This window comes from Oncorhynchus kisutch, linkage group LG11 (genome assembly GCF_002021735.2).
Source record: "Oncorhynchus kisutch isolate 150728-3 linkage group LG11, Okis_V2, whole genome shotgun sequence".
In the NCBI taxonomy this organism is placed as follows: Eukaryota; Metazoa; Chordata; class Actinopteri; order Salmoniformes; family Salmonidae; genus Oncorhynchus; species Oncorhynchus kisutch.
Window position 1 is genome coordinate 269,009 of NC_034184.2, and position 26,232 is coordinate 295,240.

The 26,232-nt window shown below is 43.4% G+C and overlaps 1 protein-coding gene across 2 annotated transcripts in view; it reads right to left on the reverse strand.

The window, feature by feature from the left end:
* LOC109885802 (thrombospondin-2-like) overlaps window positions 1–26,232 on the reverse strand; it is a 169,784-nt gene that overhangs the window by 40,228 nt on the left and 103,324 nt on the right. For both annotated transcript variants that reach the window (XM_031835171.1, XM_031835170.1), the window contains exons 5-12: window positions 25,603–25,811; window positions 22,156–22,296; window positions 21,803–21,896; window positions 20,770–20,940; window positions 19,640–19,816; window positions 18,916–19,089; window positions 17,430–17,557; window positions 16,913–17,065 (exon numbers count right to left, since the gene is read on the reverse strand). In XM_031835171.1, coding sequence (XP_031691031.1) covers window positions 16,913–17,065; window positions 17,430–17,557; window positions 18,916–19,089; window positions 19,640–19,816; window positions 20,770–20,940; window positions 21,803–21,896; window positions 22,156–22,296; window positions 25,603–25,811 — 1,247 coding nt within the window. The remainder of the gene's footprint in view (window positions 1–16,912; window positions 17,066–17,429; window positions 17,558–18,915; window positions 19,090–19,639; window positions 19,817–20,769; window positions 20,941–21,802; window positions 21,897–22,155; window positions 22,297–25,602; window positions 25,812–26,232) is intronic.

Here is a 26,232-nt window from a genome sequence, read left to right on the forward strand (position 1 = left end):
TACTAATACTGTAAACCAAGCCTCCTACCACCTCTACTAATACTGTAAACCAAGCCTCATCACAACCTACCACCTCTACTAATACTGTAAACCAAGCCTCATACCACCTCTACTAATACTGTAAACCAAGCCTCCTACCACCTCTACTAATACTGTAAACCAAGCCTCCTACCACCTCTACTAATACTGTAAACCAAGCCTCATACTACCACTCTACTAATACTGTAAACCAAGCCTCCTACCACCTCTACTAATACTGTAAACCAAGCCTCATACCACTCTACTAATACTGTAAACCAAGCTCATACACATACCACCTCTACTAATACTGTAAACCAAGCCTCCTACCACCTCTACTAATACTGTAAACCAAGCCTCCTACCACCTACTACGTCTACTAATACCTGTAATCCAAGCCTTCCTACCACCTCTACTATACGTAAACCAAGCCTCATACCAACTCTACTAATACTGTAACCCAAGCCTCCATTACCACCTCTCCTAATACTGCTAAACCAAGCATCTATACCCACCCTACTACTACTCTGTAACCCAAGCCTCATACAACTCTAATAATACTTGTAAACCCAACCTTCATTACCACCTCTACTAATACGTAACCAAGCCTCCTACCACCTACCACCGCTACTAATACTGGTAAACCAAGCCTCCTACCATCTCTACTAATACTGTAACCAAGCCTCATACCCCCCTCTACTAATACTGTAAACCAAGCCTCATACTACCTCTACTAATACTGTAAACCAAGCCTCATACTACCTCTACTAATACTGTAAACCAAGCCTCATACCAACTCTACTAATACTGTAAACTAAGCCTCATACTACCTCTACTAATACTGTAAACCAAGCCTCCTACCACCTCTACTAATACTGTAAACCAAGCCTCATACTACCTCTACTAATACTGTAAACCAAGCCTCATACCAACTCTACTAATACTGTAAACCAAGCCTCCTACCACCTCTACTAATACTGTAAACCAAGCCTCATACCACCTCTACTAATACTGTAAACCAAGCCTCCTACCACCTACCACCGCTACTAATACTGTAAACCAAGCCTCCTACCACCTCTACTAATACTGTAAACCAAGCCTCATACCAACTCTACTAATACTGTAAACCAAGCCTCCTACCACCTACCCAGTCTACTAATACTGTAAACCAAGCCTCATACCACCTCTACTAATACTGTAAATCAAGCCTCATACCCCCCTCTACTAATACTGTAAAACAAGCCTCATACCCCCTCTACTAATACTGTAAACCAAGCCTCCTACCACCTACCACTGCTACTAATACTGTAAACCAAGCCTCATACCCCCTCTACTAATACTGTAAACCAAGCCTCCTACCACCTACCACTGCTACTAATACTGTAAACCAAGCCTCATACCCCCTCTACTAATACTGTAAACCAAGCCTCCTACCACCTACCACAGCTACTAATACTGTAAACCAAGCCTCATAACACCTCTACTAATACTGTAAACCAAGCCTCATACTACCTCTACTAATACTGTAAACCAAGCCTCATACCAACTCTACTAATACTGTAAACCAAGCCTCATACTACCTCTACTAATACTGTAAACCAAGCCTCCTACCATCTCTACTAATACTGTAAACCAAGCCTCAAACCAACTCTACTAATACTGTAAACCAAGCCTCCTACCACCTCTACTAATACTGTAACCAAGCCTCATACTACCTCTACTAATACTGTAAACCAAGCCTCCTACCATCTCTACTAATACTGTAAACCAAGCCTCATACCAACTCTACTAATACTGTAAACCAACCTCATACCACCTCTACTAATACTGTAAACCAAGCCTCCTACCACCTACCACCGCTACTAATACTGTAAACCAAGCCTCCTACCATCTCTACTAATACTGTAAACCAAGCCTCATACCCCCTCTACTAATACTGTAAACCAAGCCTCATACTACCTCTACTAATACTGTAAACCAAGCCTCATACTACCTCTACTAATACTGTAAACCAAGCCTCATACCAACTCTACTAATACTGTAACTAAGCCTCATACTACCTCTACTAATACTGTAAACCAAGCCTCCTACCACCTCTACTAATACTGTAAACCAAGCCTCATACTACCTCTACTAATACTGTAAACCAAGCCTCATACCAACTCTACTAATACTGTAAACCAAGCCTCCTACCACCTCTACTAATACTGTAAACCAAGCGTCATACCAACTCTACTAATACTGTAAACCAAGCCTCCTACCACCTACCCAGTCTACTAATACTGTAAACCAACCTCATACCACCTCTACTAATACTGTAAACCAAGCCTCATACCCCCTCTACTAATACTGTAAAACAAGCCTCATACCCCCTCTACTAATACTGTAAACCAAGCCTCCTACCACCTACCACTGCTACTAATACTGTAAACCAAGCCTCATACCCCCTCTACTAATACTGTAAAACCAAGCCTCCTACCACCTCTACTAATACTGTAAACCAAGCCTCCTACCACCTACTACGTCTACTAATACTGTAATCCAAGCCTCCTACCACATCTACTAATACTGTAAACCAAGCCTCATACCAACTCTACTAATACTGTAAACCAAGCCTCATACCACCTCTACTAATACTGTAAACCAAGCCTCATACCACCTCTACTAATACTGTAAACCAAGCCTCCTACCACCTACCACCGCTACTAATACTGTAAACCAAGCCTCCTACCACCTCTACTAATACTGTAAACCAAGCCTCATACCAACTCTACTAATACTGTAAACCAAGCCTCCTACCACCTACCCAGTCTACTAATACTGTAAACCAACCTCATACCACCTCTACTAATACTGTAAATCAAGCCTCATACCCCCTCTACTAATACTGTAAAACAAGCCTCATACCCCCTCTACTAATACTGTAAACCAAGCCTCCTACCACCTACCACTGCTACTAATACTGTAAACCAAGCCTCATACCCCCTCTACTAATACTGTAAACCAAGCCTCCTACCACCTACCACTGCTACTAATACTGTAAACCAAGCCTCATACCCCCTCTACTAATACTGTAAACCAAGCCTCCTACCACCTACCACAGCTACTAATACTGTAAACCAAGCCTCATAACACCTCTACTAATACTGTAAACCAAGCCTCATACTACCTCTACTAATACTGTAAACCAAGCCTCATACCAACTCTACTAATACTGTAAACCAAGCCTCATACTACCTCTACTAATACTGTAAACCAAGCCTCCTACCATCTCTACTAATACTGTAAACCAAGCCTCAAACCAACTCTACTAATACTGTAAACCAAGCCTCCTACCACCTCTACTAATACTGTAAACCAAGCCTCATACTACCTCTACTAATACTGTAAACCAAGCCTCCTACCATCTCTACTAATACTGTAAACCAAGCCTCATACCAACTCTACTAATACTGTAAACCAACCTCATACCACCTCTACTAATACTGTAAACCAAGCCTCCTACCACCTACCACCGCTACTAATACTGTAAACCAAGCCTCCTACCATCTCTACTAATACTGTAAACCAAGCCTCATACCCCCTCTACTAATACTGTAAACCAAGCCTCATACTACCTCTACTAATACTGTAAACCAAGCCTCATACTACCTCTACTAATACTGTAAACCAAGCCTCATACCAACTCTACTAATACTGTAAACTAAGCCTCATACTACCTCTACTAATACTGTAAACCAAGCCTCCTACCACCTCTACTAATACTGTAAACCAAGCCTCATACTACCTCTACTAATACTGTAAACCAAGCCTCATACCAACTCTACTAATACTGTAAACCAAGCCTCCTACCACCTCTACTAATACTGTAAACCAAGCGTCATACCAACTCTACTAATACTGTAAACCAAGCCTCCTACCACCTACCCAGTCTACTAATACTGTAAACCAACCTCATACCACCTCTACTAATACTGTAAACCAAGCCTCATACCCCCTCTACTAATACTGTAAAACAAGCCTCATACCCCCTCTACTAATACTGTAAACCAAGCCTCCTACCACCTACCACTGCTACTAATACTGTAAACCAAGCCTCATACCCCCTCTACTAATACTGTAAAACCAAGCCTCCTACCACCTCTACTAATACTGTAAACCAAGCCTCCTACCACCTACTACGTCTACTAATACTGTAATCCAAGCCTCCTACCACATCTACTAATACTGTAAACCAAGCCTCATACCAACTCTACTAATACTGTAAACCAAGCCTCATACCACCTCTACTAATACTGTAAACCAAGCCTCATACCACCTCTACTAATACTGTAAACCAAGCCTCCTACCACCTACCACCGCTACTAATACTGTAAACCAAGCCTCCTACCACCTCTACTAATACTGTAAACCAAGCCTCATACCAACTCTACTAATACTGTAAACCAAGCCTCCTACCACCTACCCAGTCTACTAATACTGTAAACCAACCTCATACCACCTCTACTAATACTGTAAATCAAGCCTCATACCCCCTCTACTAATACTGTAAAACAAGCCTCATACCCCCTCTACTAATACTGTAAACCAAGCCTCCTACCACCTACCACTGCTACTAATACTGTAAACCAAGCCTCATACCCCCTCTACTAATACTGTAAACCAAGCCTCCTACCACCTACCACTGCTACTAATACTGTAAACCAAGCCTCATACCCCCTCTACTAATACTGTAAACCAAGCCTCCTACCACCTACCACAGCTACTAATACTGTAAACCAAGCCTCATAACACCTCTACTAATACTGTAAACCAAGCCTCATACTACCTCTACTAATACTGTAAACCAAGCCTCATACCAACTCTACTAATACTGTAAACCAAGCCTCATACTACCTCTACTAATACTGTAAACCAAGCCTCCTACCATCTCTACTAATACTGTAAACCAAGCCTCAAACCAACTCTACTAATACTGTAAACCAAGCCTCCTACCACCTCTACTAATACTGTAAACCAAGCCTCATACTACCTCTACTAATACTGTAAACCAAGCCTCCTACCATCTCTACTAATACTGTAAACCAAGCCTCAAACCAACTCTACTAATACTGTAAACCAAGCCTCCTACCACCTCTACTAATACTGTAAACCAAGCCTCATACCACCTCTACTAATACTGTAAACCAAGCCTCCTACCACCTACTACGTCTACTAATACTGTAAACACAGCCTCTTACCAACTCTACTAATACTGTAAACTAAGCCTCCTACCACCTCTACTAATACTGTAAACCAAGCCTCATACCAACTCTACTAATACTGTAAACCAAGCCTCCTACCACCTACCCAGTCTACTAATACTGTAAACCAACCTCATACCACCTCTACTAATACTGTAAACCAAGCCTCATACCCCCTCTACTAATACTGTAAACCAACCTCATACCACTGCTACTAATACTGTAAACCAAGCCTCATACCCCCTCTACTAATACTGTAAACCAAGCCTCCTACCACCTACCACTGCTACTAATACTGTAAACCAAGCCTCATACCCCCTCTACTAATACTGTAAACCAAGCCTCCTACCACCTACCACTGCTACTAATACTGTAAACCAAGCCTCATACCCCCTATACTAATACTGTAAACCAAGCCTCCTACCACCTACCACTGCTACTAATACTGTAAACAAAGCCTCCTACCACCTACCACCGCTACTAATACTGTAAACCAAGCCTCATAACACCTCTACTAATACTGTAAACCAAGCCTCATACCCCCTCTACTAATACTGTAAACCAAGCCTCCTACCACCTCTACTAATACTGTAAACCAAGCCTCATACCCCCTCTACTAATACTGTAAACCAAGCCTCATACCCCCTCTACTAATACTGTAAACCAAGCCTCATACCCCCTCTACTAATACTGTAAACCAAGCCTCATACCCCCTCTACTAATACTGTAAACCAAGCCTCATACCCCCTCTACTAATACTGTAAACCAAGCCTCCTACCACCTACCACTGCTACTAATACTGTAAACCAAGCCTCCTACCACCTACCACCGCTACTAATACTGTAAACCAAGCCTCCTACCACCTCTACTAATACTGTAAACCAAGCCTCATACCCCCTCTACTAATACTGTAAACCAAGCCTCATACCCCCTCTACTAATACTGTAAACCAAGCCTCATAACACCTCTACTAATACTGTAAACCAAGCCTCATACCCCCTCTACTAATACTGTAAACCAAGCCTCATACCCCCTCTACTAATACTGTAAACCAAGCCTCACACCACCTACCACCTCTACTAATACTGTAAACCAAGCCTCCGACCACCGCTACTAATACTGTAAACCAAGCCTCCTACCACCTACCACTGCTACTAATACTGTAAACCAAGCCTCATACCCCCTCTACTAATACTGTAAACCAAGCCTCATACCCCCTCTACTAATACTGTAAACCAAGCCTCATACCCCCTCTACTAATACTGTAAACCAAGCCTCCTACCACTTACCACTGCTACTAATACTGTAAACCAAGCCTCATACCCCCTCTACTAATACTGTAAACCAAGCCTCCTACCACCTACCACTGCTACTAATACTGTAAACCAAGACTCCTACCACCTACCACCGCTACTAATACTGTAAACCAAGCCTCATAACACCTCTACTAATACTGTAAACCAAGCCTCATACCCCCTCTACTAATACTGTAAACCAAGCCTCCTACCACCTCTACTAATACTGTAAACCAAGCCTCATACCCCCTCTACTAATACTGTAAACCAAGCCTCATACCCCCTCTACTAATACTGTAAACCAAGCCTCATACCCCTTCTACTAATACTGTAAACCAAGCCTCATACTACCTCTACTAATACTGTAAACCAAGCCTCCTACCATCTCTACTAATACTGTAAACCAAGCCTCAAACCAACTCTACTAATACTGTAAACCAAGCCTCCTACCACCTCTACTAATACTGTAAACCAAGCCTCATACCACCTATACTAATACTGTAAACCAAGCCTCCTACCACCTACTACGTCTACTAATACTGTAAACACAGCCTCTTACCAACTCTACTAATACTGTAAACCAAGCCTCCTACCACCTCTACTAATACTGTAAACCAAGCCTCATACCAACTCTACTAATACTGTAAACCAAGCCTCCTACCACCTACCCAGTCTACTAATACTGTAAACCAACCTCATACCACTGCTACTAATACTGTAAACCAAGCCTCATACCCCCTCTACTAATACTGTAAACCAAGCCTCCTACCACCTACCACTGCTACTAATACTGTAAACCAAGCCTCATACCCCCTCTACTAATACTGTAAACCAAGCCTCCTACCACCTACCACTGCTACTAATACTGTAAACAAAGCCTCATACCAACTCTACTAATACTGTAAACCAAGCCTCCTACCACCTACCCAGTCTACTAATACTGTAAACCAACCTCATACCACCTCTACTAATACTGTAAATCAAGCTTCATACCCCCTCTACTAATACTGTAAAACAAGCCTCATACCCCCTCTACTAATACTGTAAACCAAGCCTCCTACCACCTACCACTGCTACTAATACTGTAAACCAAGCCTCATACCCCCTCTACTAATACTGTAAACCAAGCCTCCTACCACCTACCACTGCTACTAATACTGTAAACCAAGCCTCATACCCCCTCTACTAATACTGTAAACCAAGCCTCCTACCACCTACCACTGCTACTAATACTGTAAACCAAGCCTCCTACCACCTACCACCGCTACTAATACTGTAAACCAAGCCTCATAACACCTCTACTAATACTGTAAACCAAGCCTCATACCCCCTCTACTAATACTGTAAACCAAGCCTCCTACCACCTCTACTAATACTGTAAACCAAGCCTCATACCCCCTCTACTAATACTGTAAACCAAGCCTCATACCCCCTCTACTAATACTGTAAACCAAGCCTCATACCCCTTCTACTAATACTGTAAACCAAGCCTCATACTACCTCTACTAATACTGTAAACCAAGCCTCCTACCATCTCTACTAATACTGTAAACCAAGCCTCAAACCAACTCTACTAATACTGTAAACCAAGCCTCCTACCACCTCTACTAATACTGTAAACCAAGCCTCATACCACCTATACTAATACTGTAAACCAAGCCTCCTACCACCTACTACGTCTACTAATACTGTAAACACAGCCTCTTACCAACTCTACTAATACTGTAAACCAAGCCTCCTACCACCTCTACTAATACTGTAAACCAAGCCTCATACCAACTCTACTAATACTGTAAACCAAGCCTCCTACCACCTACCCAGTCTACTAATACTGTAAACCAACCTCATACCACCTCTACTAATACTGTAAACCAAGCCTCATACCCCCTCTACTAATACTGTAAACCAACCTCATACCACTGCTACTAATACTGTAAACCAAGCCTCATACCCCCTCTACTAATACTGTAAACCAAGCCTCCTACCACCTACCACTGCTACTAATACTGTAAACCAAGCCTCATACCCCCTCTACTAATACTGTAAACCAAGCCTCCTACCACCTACCACTGCTACTAATACTGTAAACAAAGCCTCATACCAACTCTACTAATACTGTAAACCAAGCCTCCTACCACCTACCCAGTCTACTAATACTGTAAACCAACCTCATACCACCTCTACTAATACTGTAAATCAAGCCTCATACCCCCTCTACTAATACTGTAAAACAAGCCTCATACCCCCTCTACTAATACTGTAAACCAAGCCTCCTACCACCTACCACTGCTACTAATACTGTAAACCAAGCCTCATACCCCCTCTACTAATACTGTAAACCAAGCCTCCTACCACCTACCACTGCTACTAATACTGTAAACCAAGCCTCATACCCCCTCTACTAATACTGTAAACCAAGCCTCCTACCACCTACCACCGCTACTAATACTGTAAACCAAGCCTCATAACACCTCTACTAATACTGTAAACCAAGCCTCATACTACCTCTACTAATACTGTAAACCAAGCCTCATACCAACTCTACTAATACTGTAAACCAAGCCTCATACTACCTCTACTAATACTGTAAACCAAGCCTCCTACCATCTCTACTAATACTGTAAACCAAGCCTCAAACCAACTCTACTAATACTGTAAACCAAGCCTCCTACCACCTCTACTAATACTGTAAACCAAGCCTCATACTACCTCTACTAATACTGTAAACCAAGCCTCCTACCATCTCTACTAATACTGTAAACCAAGCCTCAAACCAACTCTACTAATACTGTAAACCAAGCCTCCTACCACCTCTACTAATACTGTAAACCAAGCCTCATACCACCTCTACTAATACTGTAAACCAAGCCTCCTACCACCTACTACGTCTACTAATACTGTAAACACAGCCTCTTACCAACTCTACTAATACTGTAAACCAAGCCTCCTACCACCTCTACTAATACTGTAAACCAAGCCTCATACCAACTCTACTAATACTGTAAACCAAGCCTCCTACCACCTACCCAGTCTACTAATACTGTAAACCAACCTCATACCACCTCTACTAATACTGTAAACCAAGCCTCATACCCCCTCTACTAATACTGTAAACCAACCTCATACCACTGCTACTAATACTGTAAACCAAGCCTCATACCCCCTCTACTAATACTGTAAACCAAGCCTCATACCCCCTCTACTAATACTGTAAACCAAGCCTCATACCCCCTCTACTAATACTGTAAACCAAGCCTCCTACCACTTACCACTGCTACTAATACTGTAAACCAAGCCTCATACCCCCTCTACTAATACTGTAAACCAAGCCTCCTACCACCTACCACTGCTACTAATACTGTAAACAAAGCCTCATACCAACTCTACTAATACTGTAAACCAAGCCTCCTACCACCTACCCAGTCTACTAATACTGTAAACCAACCTCATACCACCTCTACTAATACTGTAAATCAAGCCTCATACCCCCTCTACTAATACTGTAAAACAAGCCTCATACCCCCTCTACTAATACTGTAAACCAAGCCTCCTACCACCTACCACTGCTACTAATACTGTAAACCAAGCCTCATACCCCCTCTACTAATACTGTAAACCAAGCCTCCTACCACCTACCACTGCTACTAATACTGTAAACCAAGCCTCATACCCCCTCTACTAATACTGTAAACCAAGCCTCCTACCACCTACCACCGCTACTAATACTGTAAACCAAGCCTCATAACACCTCTACTAATACTGTAAACCAAGCCTCATACTACCTCTACTAATACTGTAAACCAAGCCTCATACCAACTCTACTAATACTGTAAACCAAGCCTCATACTACCTCTACTAATACTGTAAACCAAGCCTCCTACCATCTCTACTAATACTGTAAACCAAGCCTCAAACCAACTCTACTAATACTGTAAACCAAGCCTCCTACCACCTCTACTAATACTGTAAACCAAGCCTCATACTACCTCTACTAATACTGTAAACCAAGCCTCCTACCATCTCTACTAATACTGTAAACCAAGCCTCAAACCAACTCTACTAATACTGTAAACCAAGCCTCCTACCACCTCTACTAATACTGTAAACCAAGCCTCATACCACCTCTACTAATACTGTAAACCAAGCCTCCTACCACCTACTACGTCTACTAATACTGTAAACACAGCCTCTTACCAACTCTACTAATACTGTAAACCAAGCCTCCTACCACCTCTACTAATACTGTAAACCAAGCCTCATACCAACTCTACTAATACTGTAAACCAAGCCTCCTACCACCTACCCAGTCTACTAATACTGTAAACCAACCTCATACCACCTCTACTAATACTGTAAACCAAGCCTCATACCCCCTCTACTAATACTGTAAACCAACCTCATACCACTGCTACTAATACTGTAAACCAAGCCTCATACCCCCTCTACTAATACTGTAAACCAAGCCTCATACCCCCTCTACTAATACTGTAAACCAAGCCTCATACCCCCTCTACTAATACTGTAAACCAAGCCTCCTACCACTTACCACTGCTACTAATACTGTAAACCAAGCCTCATACCCCCTCTACTAATACTGTAAACCAAGCCTCCTACCACCTACCACTGCTACTAATACTGTAAACCAAGCCTCCTACCACCTACCACCGCTACTAATACTGTAAACCAAGCCTCCTACCACCTACCCAGTCTACTAATACTGTAAACCAACCTCATACCACCTCTACTAATACTGTAAACCAAGCCTCATACCCCCTCTACTAATACTGTAAACCAACCTCATACCACTGCTACTAATACTGTAAACCAAGCCTCATACCCCCTCTACTAATACTGTAAACCAAGCCTCATACCCCCTCTACTAATACTGTAAACCAAGCCTCATACCCCCTCTACTAATACTGTAAACCAAGCCTCCTACCACTTACCACTGCTACTAATACTGTAAACCAAGCCTCATACCCCCTCTACTAATACTGTAAACCAAGCCTCCTACCACCTACCACTGCTACTAATACTGTAAACCAAGCCTCCTACCACCTACCACCGCTACTAATACTGTAAACCAAGCCTCATAACACCTCTACTAATACTGTAAACCAAGCCTCATACCCCCTCTACTAATACTGTAAACCAAGCCTCCTACCACCTCTACTAATACTGTAAACCAAGCCTCATACCCCCTCTACTAATACTGTAAACCAAGCCTCATACCCCCTCTACTAATACTGTAAACCAAGCCTCATACCCCTTCTACTAATACTGTAAACCAAGCCTCATACTACCTCTACTAATACTGTAAACCAAGCCTCCTACCATCTCTACTAATACTGTAAACCAAGCCTCCTACCACCTCTACTAATACTGTAAACCAAGCCTCATACCACCTATACTAATACTGTAAACCAAGCCTCCTACCACCTACTACGTCTACTAATACTGTAAACACAGCCTCTTACCAACTCTACTAATACTGTAAACCAAGCCTCCTACCACCTCTACTAATACTGTAAACCAAGCCTCATACCAACTCTACTAATACTGTAAACCAAGCCTCCTACCACCTACCCAGTCTACTAATACTGTAAACCAACCTCATACCACCTCTACTAATACTGTAAACCAAGCCTCATACCCCCTCTACTAATACTGTAAACCAACCTCATACCACTGCTACTAATACTGTAAACCAAGCCTCATACCCCCTCTACTAATACTGTAAACCAAGCCTCCTACCACCTACCACTGCTACTAATACTGTAAACCAAGCCTCATACCCCCTCTACTAATACTGTAAACCAAGCCTCCTACCACCTACCACTGCTACTAATACTGTAAACAAAGCCTCATACCAACTCTACTAATACTGTAAACCAAGCCTCCTACCACCTACCCAGTCTACTAATACTGTAAACCAACCTCATACCACCTCTACTAATACTGTAAATCAAGCCTCATACCCCCTCTACTAATACTGTAAAACAAGCCTCATACCCCCTCTACTAATACTGTAAACCAAGCCTCCTACCACCTACCACTGCTACTAATACTGTAAACCAAGCCTCATACCCCCTCTACTAATACTGTAAACCAAGCCTCCTACCACCTACCACTGCTACTAATACTGTAAACCAAGCCTCATACCCCCTCTACTAATACTGTAAACCAAGCCTCCTACCACCTACCACTGCTACTAATACTGTAAACCAAGCCTCCTACCACCTACCACCGCTACTAATACTGTAACCAAGCCTCATAACACCTCTACTAATACTGTAAACCAAGCCTCATACCCCCTCTACTAATACTGTAAACCAAGCCTCCTACCACCTCTACTAATACTGTAAACCAAGCCTCATACCCCCTCTACTAATACTGTAAACCAAGCCTCATACCCCCTCTACTAATACTGTAAACCAAGCCTCATACCCCTTCTACTAATACTGTAAACCAAGCCTCATACTACCTCTACTAATACTGTAAACCAAGCCTCCTACCATCTCTACTAATACTGTAAACCAAGCCTCAAACCAACTCTACTAATACTGTAAACCAAGCCTCCTACCACCTCTACTAATACTGTAAACCAAGCCTCATACCACCTATACTAATACTGTAAACCAAGCCTCCTACCACCTACTACGTCTACTAATACTGTAAACACAGCCTCTTACCAACTCTACTAATACTGTAAACCAAGCCTCCTACCACCTCTACTAATACTGTAAACCAAGCCTCATACCAACTCTACTAATACTGTAAACCAAGCCTCCTACCACCTACCCAGTCTACTAATACTGTAAACCAACCTCATACCACCTCTACTAATACTGTAAACCAAGCCTCATACCCCCTCTACTAATACTGTAAACCAACCTCATACCACTGCTACTAATACTGTAAACCAAGCCTCATACCCCCTCTACTAATACTGTAAACCAAGCCTCCTACCACCTACCACTGCTACTAATACTGTAAACCAAGCCTCATACCCCCTCTACTAATACTGTAAACCAAGCCTCCTACCACCTACCACTGCTACTAATACTGTAAACAAAGCCTCATACCAACTCTACTAATACTGTAAACCAAGCCTCCTACCACCTACCCAGTCTACTAATACTGTAAACCAACCTCATACCACCTCTACTAATACTGTAAATCAAGCCTCATACCCCCTCTACTAATACTGTAAAACAAGCCTCATACCCCCTCTACTAATACTGTAAACCAAGCCTCCTACCACCTACCACTGCTACTAATACTGTAAACCAAGCCTCATACCCCCTCTACTAATACTGTAAACCAAGCCTCCTACCACCTACCACTGCTACTAATACTGTAAACCAAGCCTCATACCCCCTCTACTAATACTGTAAACCAAGCCTCCTACCACCTACCACCGCTACTAATACTGTAAACCAAGCCTCATAACACCTCTACTAATACTGTAAACCAAGCCTCATACTACCTCTACTAATACTGTAAACCAAGCCTCATACCAACTCTACTAATACTGTAAACCAAGCCTCATACTACCTCTACTAATACTGTAAACCAAGCCTCCTACCATCTCTACTAATACTGTAAACCAAGCCTCAAACCAACTCTACTAATACTGTAAACCAAGCCTCCTACCACCTCTACTAATACTGTAAACCAAGCCTCATACTACCTCTACTAATACTGTAAACCAAGCCTCCTACCATCTCTACTAATACTGTAAACCAAGCCTCAAACCAACTCTACTAATACTGTAAACCAAGCCTCCTACCACCTCTACTAATACTGTAAACCAAGCCTCATACCACCTCTACTAATACTGTAAACCAAGCCTCCTACCACCTACTACGTCTACTAATACTGTAAACACAGCCTCTTACCAACTCTACTAATACTGTAAACCAAGCCTCCTACCACCTCTACTAATACTGTAAACCAAGCCTCATACCAACTCTACTAATACTGTAAACCAAGCCTCCTACCACCTACCCAGTCTACTAATACTGTAAACCAACCTCATACCACCTCTACTAATACTGTAAACCAAGCCTCATACCCCCTCTACTAATACTGTAAACCAACCTCATACCACTGCTACTAATACTGTAAACCAAGCCTCATACCCCCTCTACTAATACTGTAAACCAATCCTCCTACCACCTACCACTGCTACTAATACTGTAAACCAAGCCTCATACCCCCTCTACTAATACTGTAAACCAAGCCTCCTACCACCTACCACTGCTACTAATACTGTAAACCAAGCCTCATACCCCCTCTACTAATACTGTAAACCAAGCCTCCTACCACCTACCACTGCTACTAATACTGTAAACAAAGCCTCCTACCACCTACCACCGCTACTAATACTGTAAACCAAGCCTCATAACACCTCTACTAATACTGTAAACCAAGCCTCATACCCCCTCTACTAATACTGTAAACCAAGCCTCCTACCACCTCTACTAATACTGTAAACCAAGCCTCATACCCCCTCTACTAATACTGTAAACCAAGCCTCATACCCCCTCTACTAATACTGTAAACCAAGCCTCATACCCCCTCTACTAATACTGTAAACCAAGCCTCATACCCCCTCTACTAATACTGTAAACCAAGCCTCATACCCCCTCTACTAATACTGTAAACCAAGCCTCCTACCACCTACCACTGCTACTAATACTGTAAACCAAGCCTCCTACCACCTACCACCGCTACTAATACTGTAAACCAAGCCTCCTACCACCTCTACTAATACTGTAAACCAAGCCTCATACCCCCTCGACTAATACTGTAAACCAAGCCTCATACCCCCTCTACTAATACTGTAAACCAAGCCTCATACCCCCTCTACTAATACTGTAAACCAAGCCTCATAACACCTCTACTAATACTGTAAACCAAGCCTCATACCCCCTCTACTAATACTGTAAACCAAGCCTCATACCCCCTCTACTAATACTGTAAACCAAGCCTCACACCAACTCTACTAATACTGTAAACCAAGCCTCCTACCACCTCTACTAATACTGTAAACCAAGCCTCATACCACCTCTACTAATACTGTAAACCAAGCCTCCTACCACCTACTACGTCTACTAATACTGTAAACACAGCCTCTTACCAACTCTACTAATACTGTAAACCAAGCCTCCTACCACCTCTACTAATACTGTAAACCAAGCCTCATACCAACTCTACTAATACTGTAAACCAAGCCTCCTACCACCTACCCAGTCTACTAATACTGTAAACCAACCTCATACCACCTCTACTAATACTGTAAACCAAGCCTCATACCCCCTCTACTAATACTGTAAACCAACCTCATACCACTGCTACTAATACTGTAAACCAAGCCTCATACCCCCTCTACTAATACTGTAAACCAAGCCTCCTACCACCTACCACTGCTACTAATACTGTAAACCAAGCCTCATACCCCCTCTACTAATACTGTAAACCAAGCCTCCTACCACCTACCACTGCTACTAATACTGTAAACCAAGCCTCATACCCCCTCTACTAATACTGTAAACCAAGCCTCCTACCACCTACCACTGCTACTAATACTGTAAACCAAGCCTCCTACCACCTACCACCGCTACTAATACTGTAAACCAAGCCTCATACCCCCTCTACTAATACTGTAAACCAAGCCTCCTACCACCTCTACTGATACTGTAAACCAAGCCTCATACCCCCTCTACTAATACTGTAAACCAAGCCTCATACCCCCTCTACTAATACTGTAAACCAAGCCTCATACCCCCTCTACTAATACTGTAAACCAAGCCTCATCCCCCCTCTACTAATACTGTAAACCAAGCCTCATACCCCCTCTACTAATAATGTAAACCAAGCCTCCTACCACCTACCACTGCTACTAATACTGTAAACCAAGCCTCCTACCACCTACCACCGCTACTAATACTGTAAACCAAGCCTCCTACCACCTCTACTAATACTGTAAACCAAGCCTCATACCCCCTCTACTAATACTGTAAACCAAGCCTCATACCCCCTCTACTAATACTGTAAACCAAGCCTCATAACACCTCTACTAATACTGTAAACCAAGCCTCATACCCCCTCTACTAATACTGTAAACCAAGCCTCATACCCCCTCTACTAATACTGTAAACCAAGCCTCACACCACCTACCACCTCTACTAATACTGTAAACCAAGCCTCCGACCACCGCTACTAATACTGTAAACCAAGCCTCCGACCACCTCTACTAATACTGTAAACCAAGCCTCATAACACCTCTACTAATACGCTGCCTAAAGAATACACTAGGTCTAAAAACGATATAGAGTGGCACAGACGTACCTGTTTGTTCTTGCTGGCAGCCTCCACCCCCACACCGAAGGGCTGTGTTCCCTTGTAGCGGGGTGGGCAGGCCAGACAGTGGAACCCTGGGTCTGTGTTGACGCAACGCAATGCTCCACCAGCTTTAAAGCAGACATCTGACACAATGTCACACTGAGAAGGGGAAAAAACATATCAAATCAATGAATTAATCAGTTCATCAGTCAGAAAGCAGAGCCCATGATCTATCAGAGCCCATGTCACACTGAGGAGGAAGAGGGTCAGATCAATCAATCAATCATATTGATCTATCAGAGCCCATGTCATACTGAGGAGGAAGAGGATCAGAAGTAGGGTCAGATTATAAAAGGGTAACAGGTCAAGACTATGAATAAATTCAGGATGAACTAATGGTTAGAGTTAGGCATAGCCTGGTGACCTACATTATTTAGGGCTATGATTAGAGCTAAGGTTAAGGTTAGCGTTAACCATTAGTTAAAGTATCTAACTTGTGTAACCTTCTTTAACCCTAAATTACCTCGTTGACATCTTCACAGTGGGTGCCGTTGCCACGAAAACCAAGGGGGCAGGGTCCACACTCCCAGGATCCGTCAGAGCCGCTGTTACAGTGCACTCCCCCAAAGCATGGGTTAGACAGACAGCCGTCTGACAGGGAACAATAAAACATGGTTAGACAGACAGCCGTCTGACAGGGATTAGCATGGGTTAGACAGACAGCCGTCTGACAGGGATTAGCATGGGTTAGACAGACAGCCATCTGACAGGGATTAGCATGGGTTAGGCAACCGTCTGACAGGGATTAGCATGGGTTAGACAGACAGCCGTCTGACAGGGATTAGCATTGGTTAGGCAACCGTCTGACAGGGATTAGCATGGGTTAGACAGACAGCCGTCTGACAGGGATTAGCATGGGTTAGACAGACAGTCATCTGACTGGGATTAGCATGGGTTAGACAGCCGTCTGACAGGGATTAGCATGGGTTAGACAGCCGTTTGACAGGGATTAGCATGGGTTAGACAGCCGTCTGACAGGGATTAGCATGGGTTAGACAAACAGTCATCTGACTGGGATTAGCATGGGTTAGACAGCCGTCTGACAGGGATTAGCATGGGTTAGACAGCCGTCTGACAGGGATTAGCATGGGTTAGACAGCCGTCTGACAGGGATTAGCATGGGTTAGACAAACAGCCGTCTGACAGGGAACAATAAAACATGGTTAGACAGACAGCCGCCTGACAGGGATTAGCATGGGTTAGACAGACAGCCATCTGACAGGGATTAACATGGGTTAGACAGACAGCCATCTGACAGGGATTAACATGGGTTAGACAGACAGCCATCTGACAGGGATTAGCATGGGTTAGACAGACAGCCATCTGACAGGGATTAACATGGGTTAGACAGCCGTCTGACAGGGATTAGCATTGTTAGCAGGCAGCCGTTTGACAGGGATTAGCATGGGTTAGACAGACAGCCATCTGACAGGGATTAGCATGGTTAGCAGATACATAAAAGAGCTATAACTAAAATAAATATGGGGACCGGTTATGATAGTGAAGAGAACCAGGGCATGTCTAATGCAGCTACGTTTGGACATTTGTGTATTGATATTTCGATATTAACATTTAGCTTCTCCAGGTTGCTCCCTTCATGTCTCTCCAAGTTAGCAGGTTTCAGTGCTTTCAGAGCAATGTTAGCATTAGCTAATGTCTTCCTTCTCATAATAGGCCAAACACATCCTCCCAGACTTTGTTATCAGCACAAATATGTGAATAAATTAGTCTGGAAGCCATTCTAAGAACACATATCACAGGAATATTGAAATGAGGTATAATAACTAAACAGGAATGTTAGAATGAACTGAAATAACTCAGAATTACAGAGGGAAAGGGATGAGGGTGGAGGTGCGACACATACAGACGCACACAAACACACACAGTCCACACACACGTACACACACACGTACACACACACGTACACACACACGTACACACTCACTCACCGATAGGGCAGTCCTTTTTGTTGCAGGCGTTACTGTCATTAGTCTCCCCGGGGCACTTCTTGCCTTTGTACTGGGGTTCGGGGCTGTTACAGACACGGGTCCGACCCTTAACTCCACCCCCACAGGTTGCTGAGCAGATCGCCCATGGCGACCACGGTCCCCAACCACCGTCAACTGCAGATGGATAACAAATAAACAGTTATTCGGCCATCACTACTGTTTGTTAGGATCTCTTTTAGATCACGTTGGGGGCTAGTCTTCAAGAGTCCATGGGGAGGTTTTACTACATTACATTACTGCCTTATCAAGTCTCTTTGACCGTAAGAAAGTGAATTACAGTAGTAGTTGAAGGCCTACAGTCACACACAAACCACTCTACACATCTCCTAGGGGTCATTGGATTCTCAGCCCTGTTGTGGCCTGGAGGCTAGGACTGCAGTTGGGCACATGCCGAGTTGATTTGAGATTGACGTTTTATAAAAGACAGACAGAATGTTTAGCATGTGAATGGTGCCCCATCCTATATGAGTGGAACGAGCTATAAAACGTCTCATTCTGCCTGTTTTTAAATACATGTTAGTGGTTATTAATCAGATCAAACTCCCGGGTTCAAAGTAGTTCTCTTTCTAAAGCAAGAGGCAGACAGCTAAAATGTTGAACCCAGGTCTGGTATGGACAATGTGCCTGTCTGTCTGTGTTGTTCCTCTTGGGCCACCATACTCACTGGGACAGGGCTTGGCCTCACAGCGCTGTGTCTCTCTCCCCTGGCCCTCACAGTCTTTGCCCCCCAGTTGTGGTGTGGGGGCGTTGCAGTGGCGTATCCTGGTGATTTGACCCTCGCCACATGTCACCGAACATGATGACCATGGAGACCACAGGCTCCACCTACCATCCTGACGAACTGAATACACACAGGTCAGTCAAGGCAGTGTATAGGAAAATACATACATGTAATATGGTGGTCCTTTTTAGTGCAGTAGAACATGTCGCCTGTAACGCCAGAATAGTGGGTTTGATCCCGGGGATCACCCATACATAAAAATTTACAGTATGCACGTAGGACTGCACGTGGCTTTGGATAAAAACTATGGCATATCTGATTTTTTCAGATTTAAAAGGTCTTTATTATCCATTTCTGGGTAATTTGGTTGCAGTATAATAAACCACTAATATGTAGATCACTATGGGTGACATTGTTTGGTGGGTACTAGTGAGTCCTTTAGGGCTAACAGGATGGACACACTCTCTACACTCTCTATAGACATGACCTATTTCCCACAGCAGACAGAGATAGACAGAGAGAGAGACAAACAGAGAGAGAGACAGACAGAGAAAGAGAGAGAGAGAGACAGAGAGTGAGAGAAGTATTTTGAGTCAGAGTAGGATGAGGTCCCTGTCCAGCTATCTCCAGTCTAGCAGTATGTCTATTCAGTCACTTTGTCCCCTGTTCCATCATTACACAGCTGCTTCTAACGACATCATCCTCTCACTTGATCCTTTCACAAATATATACACACACACACACACACAGAAACACACACACAGACAGAAACACACACACACACACACACACAGTTGCAGGAAAATCCTACATTTATGATGCGCTTGTCTTTTGTCTGTAAACACATCACAAGGCTGTGTTGGCTAACTTTCTCAGTGGTAATGGTATGAGATGGGAGAGAGGTACCATCATGTTCACCCAAAGGTCCTTAGTTGGTCTAATTAAATCATATTAAATCAAACTTTATATAAAGTGTATTTAAAATCGCAACAACCTTTAGAGTAAAACAGTCTAACCAATAGCGTTCAAGGTAGGTTGACACAAAGGAGACAGTAGCAGAGATGTTGACTCACCTCGGCTGTCACATTTTCCCAGGCTGCATTTCCTGGTCTGGATGGATGGTCCAGAGCAGGGGTTACTGGTGGCATCACATGAGCGTCCTCTCTGTTGAGTACCTGTCCCACAGGTGACAGTACACTCTGTCCACTCTGACCAGGGGGACCAGCCGTCCTCACTGTCCTTGGCTGGAGGAAACTCAAAGGGTTATTAATGACAAATCATCATGTTCTGCCTCTGAAAAGTGAAAACCCTGATCTAGATGAATGTATATATTTTTTTACAACATAAGCTCTCATAAAAAATTACATTATTTCAACTAAATGTACCAAAACTTAAACAAAATAAACGCGCAGAGCTCCCTTTCTACGATGAAGTCAACTCATTGCATTATTGCATGTTTCCCCCCCCACACCATCTCATCTACAGTTGCTCTGTGTCATTGTTGGAACTAGGAATGCTTCAAAAGATGCAGAGAAACAAAGCTCTGGAGAGTAGTCTGTTTTGATGCTTAGGTTTTATATGACGTTCACAGAGACCACTTCAGCACTTCAGAGTATGGCAGCCTGTAGTGCTGCTGTTTTCATGTAGAACAATAAAACATGGCCGTCCCTTTACAGACCAACCAGCTGTACAACAATAACACGGCTCTATTAGTCAAACTTAATATGCATGGAAACGTTGTTTCTCTGGTCCTCAGATTTGGCATCGGAGGCCTTGGCTCTAGAAAGGACTTCAGCCAGATGGGAAATGAAGCGAAGTGTGTTTGCGAGAGAATATATGTTATAGTCATTTTTAATCTTCAGATAGATGTGAAATTAAGCGAGGTAAGCAATTGTTTATTGGTCAATGTAATGCCATTGTTTTTACAGGGCTCAGGAGTCTCGTTTTCACTTCAGTACGTTTCCTAATTGCGATTACTCTCCTGTAAAGCTTATGGAAACAGTTATTAAAGCCACATTCTGCTATTTTTCCTTCTGTTCAATGGTCATGGGTCAGGATTAGGCTGTTGCAAGGGTTTAATGGTGTATAGAATGAGTGGCTACTTACGCAGACACACAGGGCAACACTCTCCGTCGATGAAGGAGGGGCCAACACAGGCCACAGGAGGACAGGTGATTTGGTGACACACAATCTTTGAGTCCTGTCATGTGCCAAAAAACATTTTTCAGGGACATTAGTTGCTATAGGTGACCTATGTATGTATTAGTGTCTTGTATGACCTCAGGATCTGGGCACTTGTCAAAGGTTTATGACTGATTAATTTGGGATCAATTAATCAACCAACCAACCAACCAACCAATTAACCAAACAAATCTATCAATCAATCAAAACAACATCCACCCTATGACATTCTGTGTCTGTCATGTCTCTCCATTTAAGGAGGTTTGTATGTCTCCTACCTGGCAGGTACACGTGGTGCAGCTGTCCACCACCCAGTCCTCCTTATCTTCAAACATCCGTCCATCCTGCCAGCACATGTGTTTCTCCTTGGAGTTCTTTATCTTTCCCAGAGTGTCCTTCATCACTGTGTTCTCCTCGGTCTGGAGAGAGGAGACAGACACACATACATAGTCAGACACAGACAGACAGACAGACAGACAGACAGACAGACAGACAGACAGACAGACAGACAGACAGACAGACAGACAGACAGACAGACAGACAGACAGACAGACAGACAGACAGACAGACAGACAGACAGACAGACACACACAGACATAGACAGACACAGGGACAGACCCACAGACATACAGACATAGACAGACACACAGACATACACACAGACAGACACACAGACATAGACAGACACACAGACAGACACACAGACACAGACAGACCCACAGACACACAGACAGACAAACAGATATAGTCAGACACAGACAGACAGACAGACAGACAGACAGACAGACAGACAGACAGACAGACAGACAGACACACACAGACATAGACAGACACAGGGACAGACCCACAGACATACAGACATAGACAGACACACAGACATACACACAGACAGACACACAGACATAGACAGACACACAGACAGACACACAGACACAGACAGACCCACAGACACACAGACAGACAAACAGATATCGTCAGACACAGACAGACAGACAGACAGACAGACAGACAGACAGACAGACAGACAGACAGACAGACAGACAGACAGACAGACAGACAGACAGACAGACAGACAGACAGACAGACAAACAGACAGACAAACAGACATAGACAGACACACAGACATAGACAGACACACAGACAGACAAATAGATATAGTCAGACACACACAGACAGACAGACACACAGACATCCACACAGACATAGACAGACACACAGGCAGAGACAGACACACAGACATGGACAGACACACAGACATAGACAGACACACAGACAGACACACAGACACACAGACATAGACAGACACATAGACAGACACACAGACATGGACAGACACACAGACATGGAGAGACACACAGACAGACACACATACAGACACACACACACACACACACACAGACATAGACAGACCAACAGACATAGACAGACACACAGACAGATACACACAGACACATCACTGGTTTTTACTCAGTCTGAGGAGAAGGATACAGACACAGACAGACACGCATAGTCTAGACTCTACAGCAGTGTTGGTTTGAGTAAAAAAAATTGACAATGAGAATATACAACACATTTTCAGTCAAATCCTTTGGACCTCATTGAAGACCAACTGTGGCCCCGGGGCACCCCTGCTCTATAGTAAAAGCCTGTCTGAGGATACCACAGCCAGAGAGACATTGCCTAGAGTCAAAAAGCTTTCATAAAGCAAAAATAAGGACAATAAAAGCACACAGGACACATAACTCCATCCATATGAAGGAAGATGTATGGAGCTAGCCTGTTTTCTTTGTCTGAGGAGACCCCAACAGACAGACAATATAATAACTTCATACCTCCCTCCATCTGGGAGGGAGCTGTAGGGAGCTACAGTACATTTTGCTCCTGACAATCTTACTGCTTCAAGGAGGGCAACACGTGAGGTCACTTTATTAAGTTGTGTGTGTGTGTGATATGTGCTCGTGTGTGAGATTGTGTGTGAGATTGTGTGTGTGTGATACCACAGAGGGTAGTGTAGACCCACTTCAGTGTTACGAGACACCACTTGGTCTGGAAGAGCCTTGGGGACCATAGCTGTTCACAGTGAGCAGTCACAAACACACACACACACACACACACACACACACACACACACACACACACACACACACACACACACACACACACACACACACACACACACACACACACACACACACACACACACACACACACATACATACACACACACACACACACACACACACACACACACACACACACACACACACACACACACACACACACACACACACACACACACACACATACACACACACACACACACAGAGGAAGGAGAATGAAGCACATGGGCTGTTTAAACACAGCCAGATATCAGGCTTGAGAGGAGCCGCTAGCTGAAGCCAATCACAGCCAAGGGAAGTTGGGAACACTTCCTATATCCACATGTTACGTGCCATAAAACCAACCTCATTGATTCACACTCTGACTCTGACCACACAGTTAGCTCCACTGCTTTAGTAGTTCTACCACGCCTTGCTTCATGACTTCAACAGGGTCTTTGGTTTGCTTTACCAGCAGCTCTCTAGAAAGTCTCTCATGTTAATCCCCAAAGAAGACTTCAAACTATTTATACCGACTCTCAAATGTTCACTAATGTTCTTGGTTACACCTAACAACCAGTCTATCATTCCATAAACATTATTTTAAAGAATCAAGGTAACTGGTAACATTAGTTCATGGAGTGTACACATTTTTTCACAAACACAGTTCCATAGAAAACTGGTTGTAGACAAGACCAACTGATAGTAGACAAGACAAACTGATAGTAGACCAGACAAACTGATAATAGACAAGACAAACTGATAGTAGACAAGACAAACTGGTAGTAGACAAGACAAACTGATAGTAGACAAGACAAACTGATAGTAGACAAGACAAACTGATAGTAGACAAGACCAACTGATAGTAGACGAGACCAACTGGTAGTAGACGAGACCAACTGATAGTTGACAAGACAAACTGATAGTAGACAAGACAAACTGATAGTAGACCAGACAAACTGATAGCAGACAAGACAAACTGATAGCAGACAAGACAAACTGATAGTAGAGAAGACAGACTGATAGTAGACAAGACAAACTGATAGTAGACAAGACAAACTGATAGTAGACAAGACAGACTGATAGTTGACAAGCCAAACTGATAGTTGACAAGCCAAACTGATAGTTGACAAGACAAACTGATAGTAGACAAGACAAACTCATAGTAGACAAGACAAACTCATAGTAGACAAGACAAAATGATAGTAGACAAGACAAACTCATAGTAGACAAGACAAACTGATAGTAGACAAGACAAACTGATAGCAAACAAGACAAACTGATAGCAGACAAGACAAACTGATAGTAGAGAAGACAAACTGATAGTAGACAAGACAAACTGATAGTAGACAAGACAAACTGATAGTAGACAAGACAGACTGATAGTTGACAAGACAGACTGATAGTTGACAAGCCAAACTGATAGTTGACAAGCCAAACTGATAGTTGACAAGACACACTGATAGTAGACAAGACAAACTGATAGTAGACAAGACAAACTGATAGTAGACAAGACAAACTCATAGTAGACAAGACAAACTGATAGTAGACAAGACAAACTGATAGTAGACAAGACAGAAAGTATGGAGCACCCCCCCCAATGATCAGAGGACATCTGTTACATACCACTTTCTGTAGGCCGTCAATGAGGTTCCCCACTACAACCCGCAGTCCTTTGAGCTCCTGAAACATGATGCTGAGTTCCTCACAGGATCGTTCACACATATCTGCTCCTAGATTCTCTGTTTTCTGGCCAATGAAGTTAGTGGTGATGGCGGTGGAGGAACTCACATCCACCATGTCTGTGCTCTCACTCACCACCGTGTTGGCCTCGTCTGACAGGAGGACGGAGGGGGGGGGGGGGGGGGGGGGTGGACAGAGAGAGAGGGAGAATGGTTGATCATTACATGTGATGAACCCTGCTGATGCAAGAGCACAATGAAGAGGGAAGCTCGAAGAACTTCATCAAATAATTCAATTATTTTCAGTCTTTCCTATCTGTTAAGATCGTCTTAATGAGTCCTTAAAGCAGATGTCATTGAGCAGAAACAGCATGGAGATTGAGGGATTGCATATGTTTCACTTTAGGAAATCAAGTCTTCCATCTATGTGAACTATATCATCATAGAGCACACAGAATCTGAGGTGTAGAAGAGAACTCCTAATAGAGCTGTCTGCTCACAACGTGATGCCTCTTAAATCATCACGACCCCAGAGATTATGGAGGGCACATTATGGTAGTCCTCAATGTGAAGC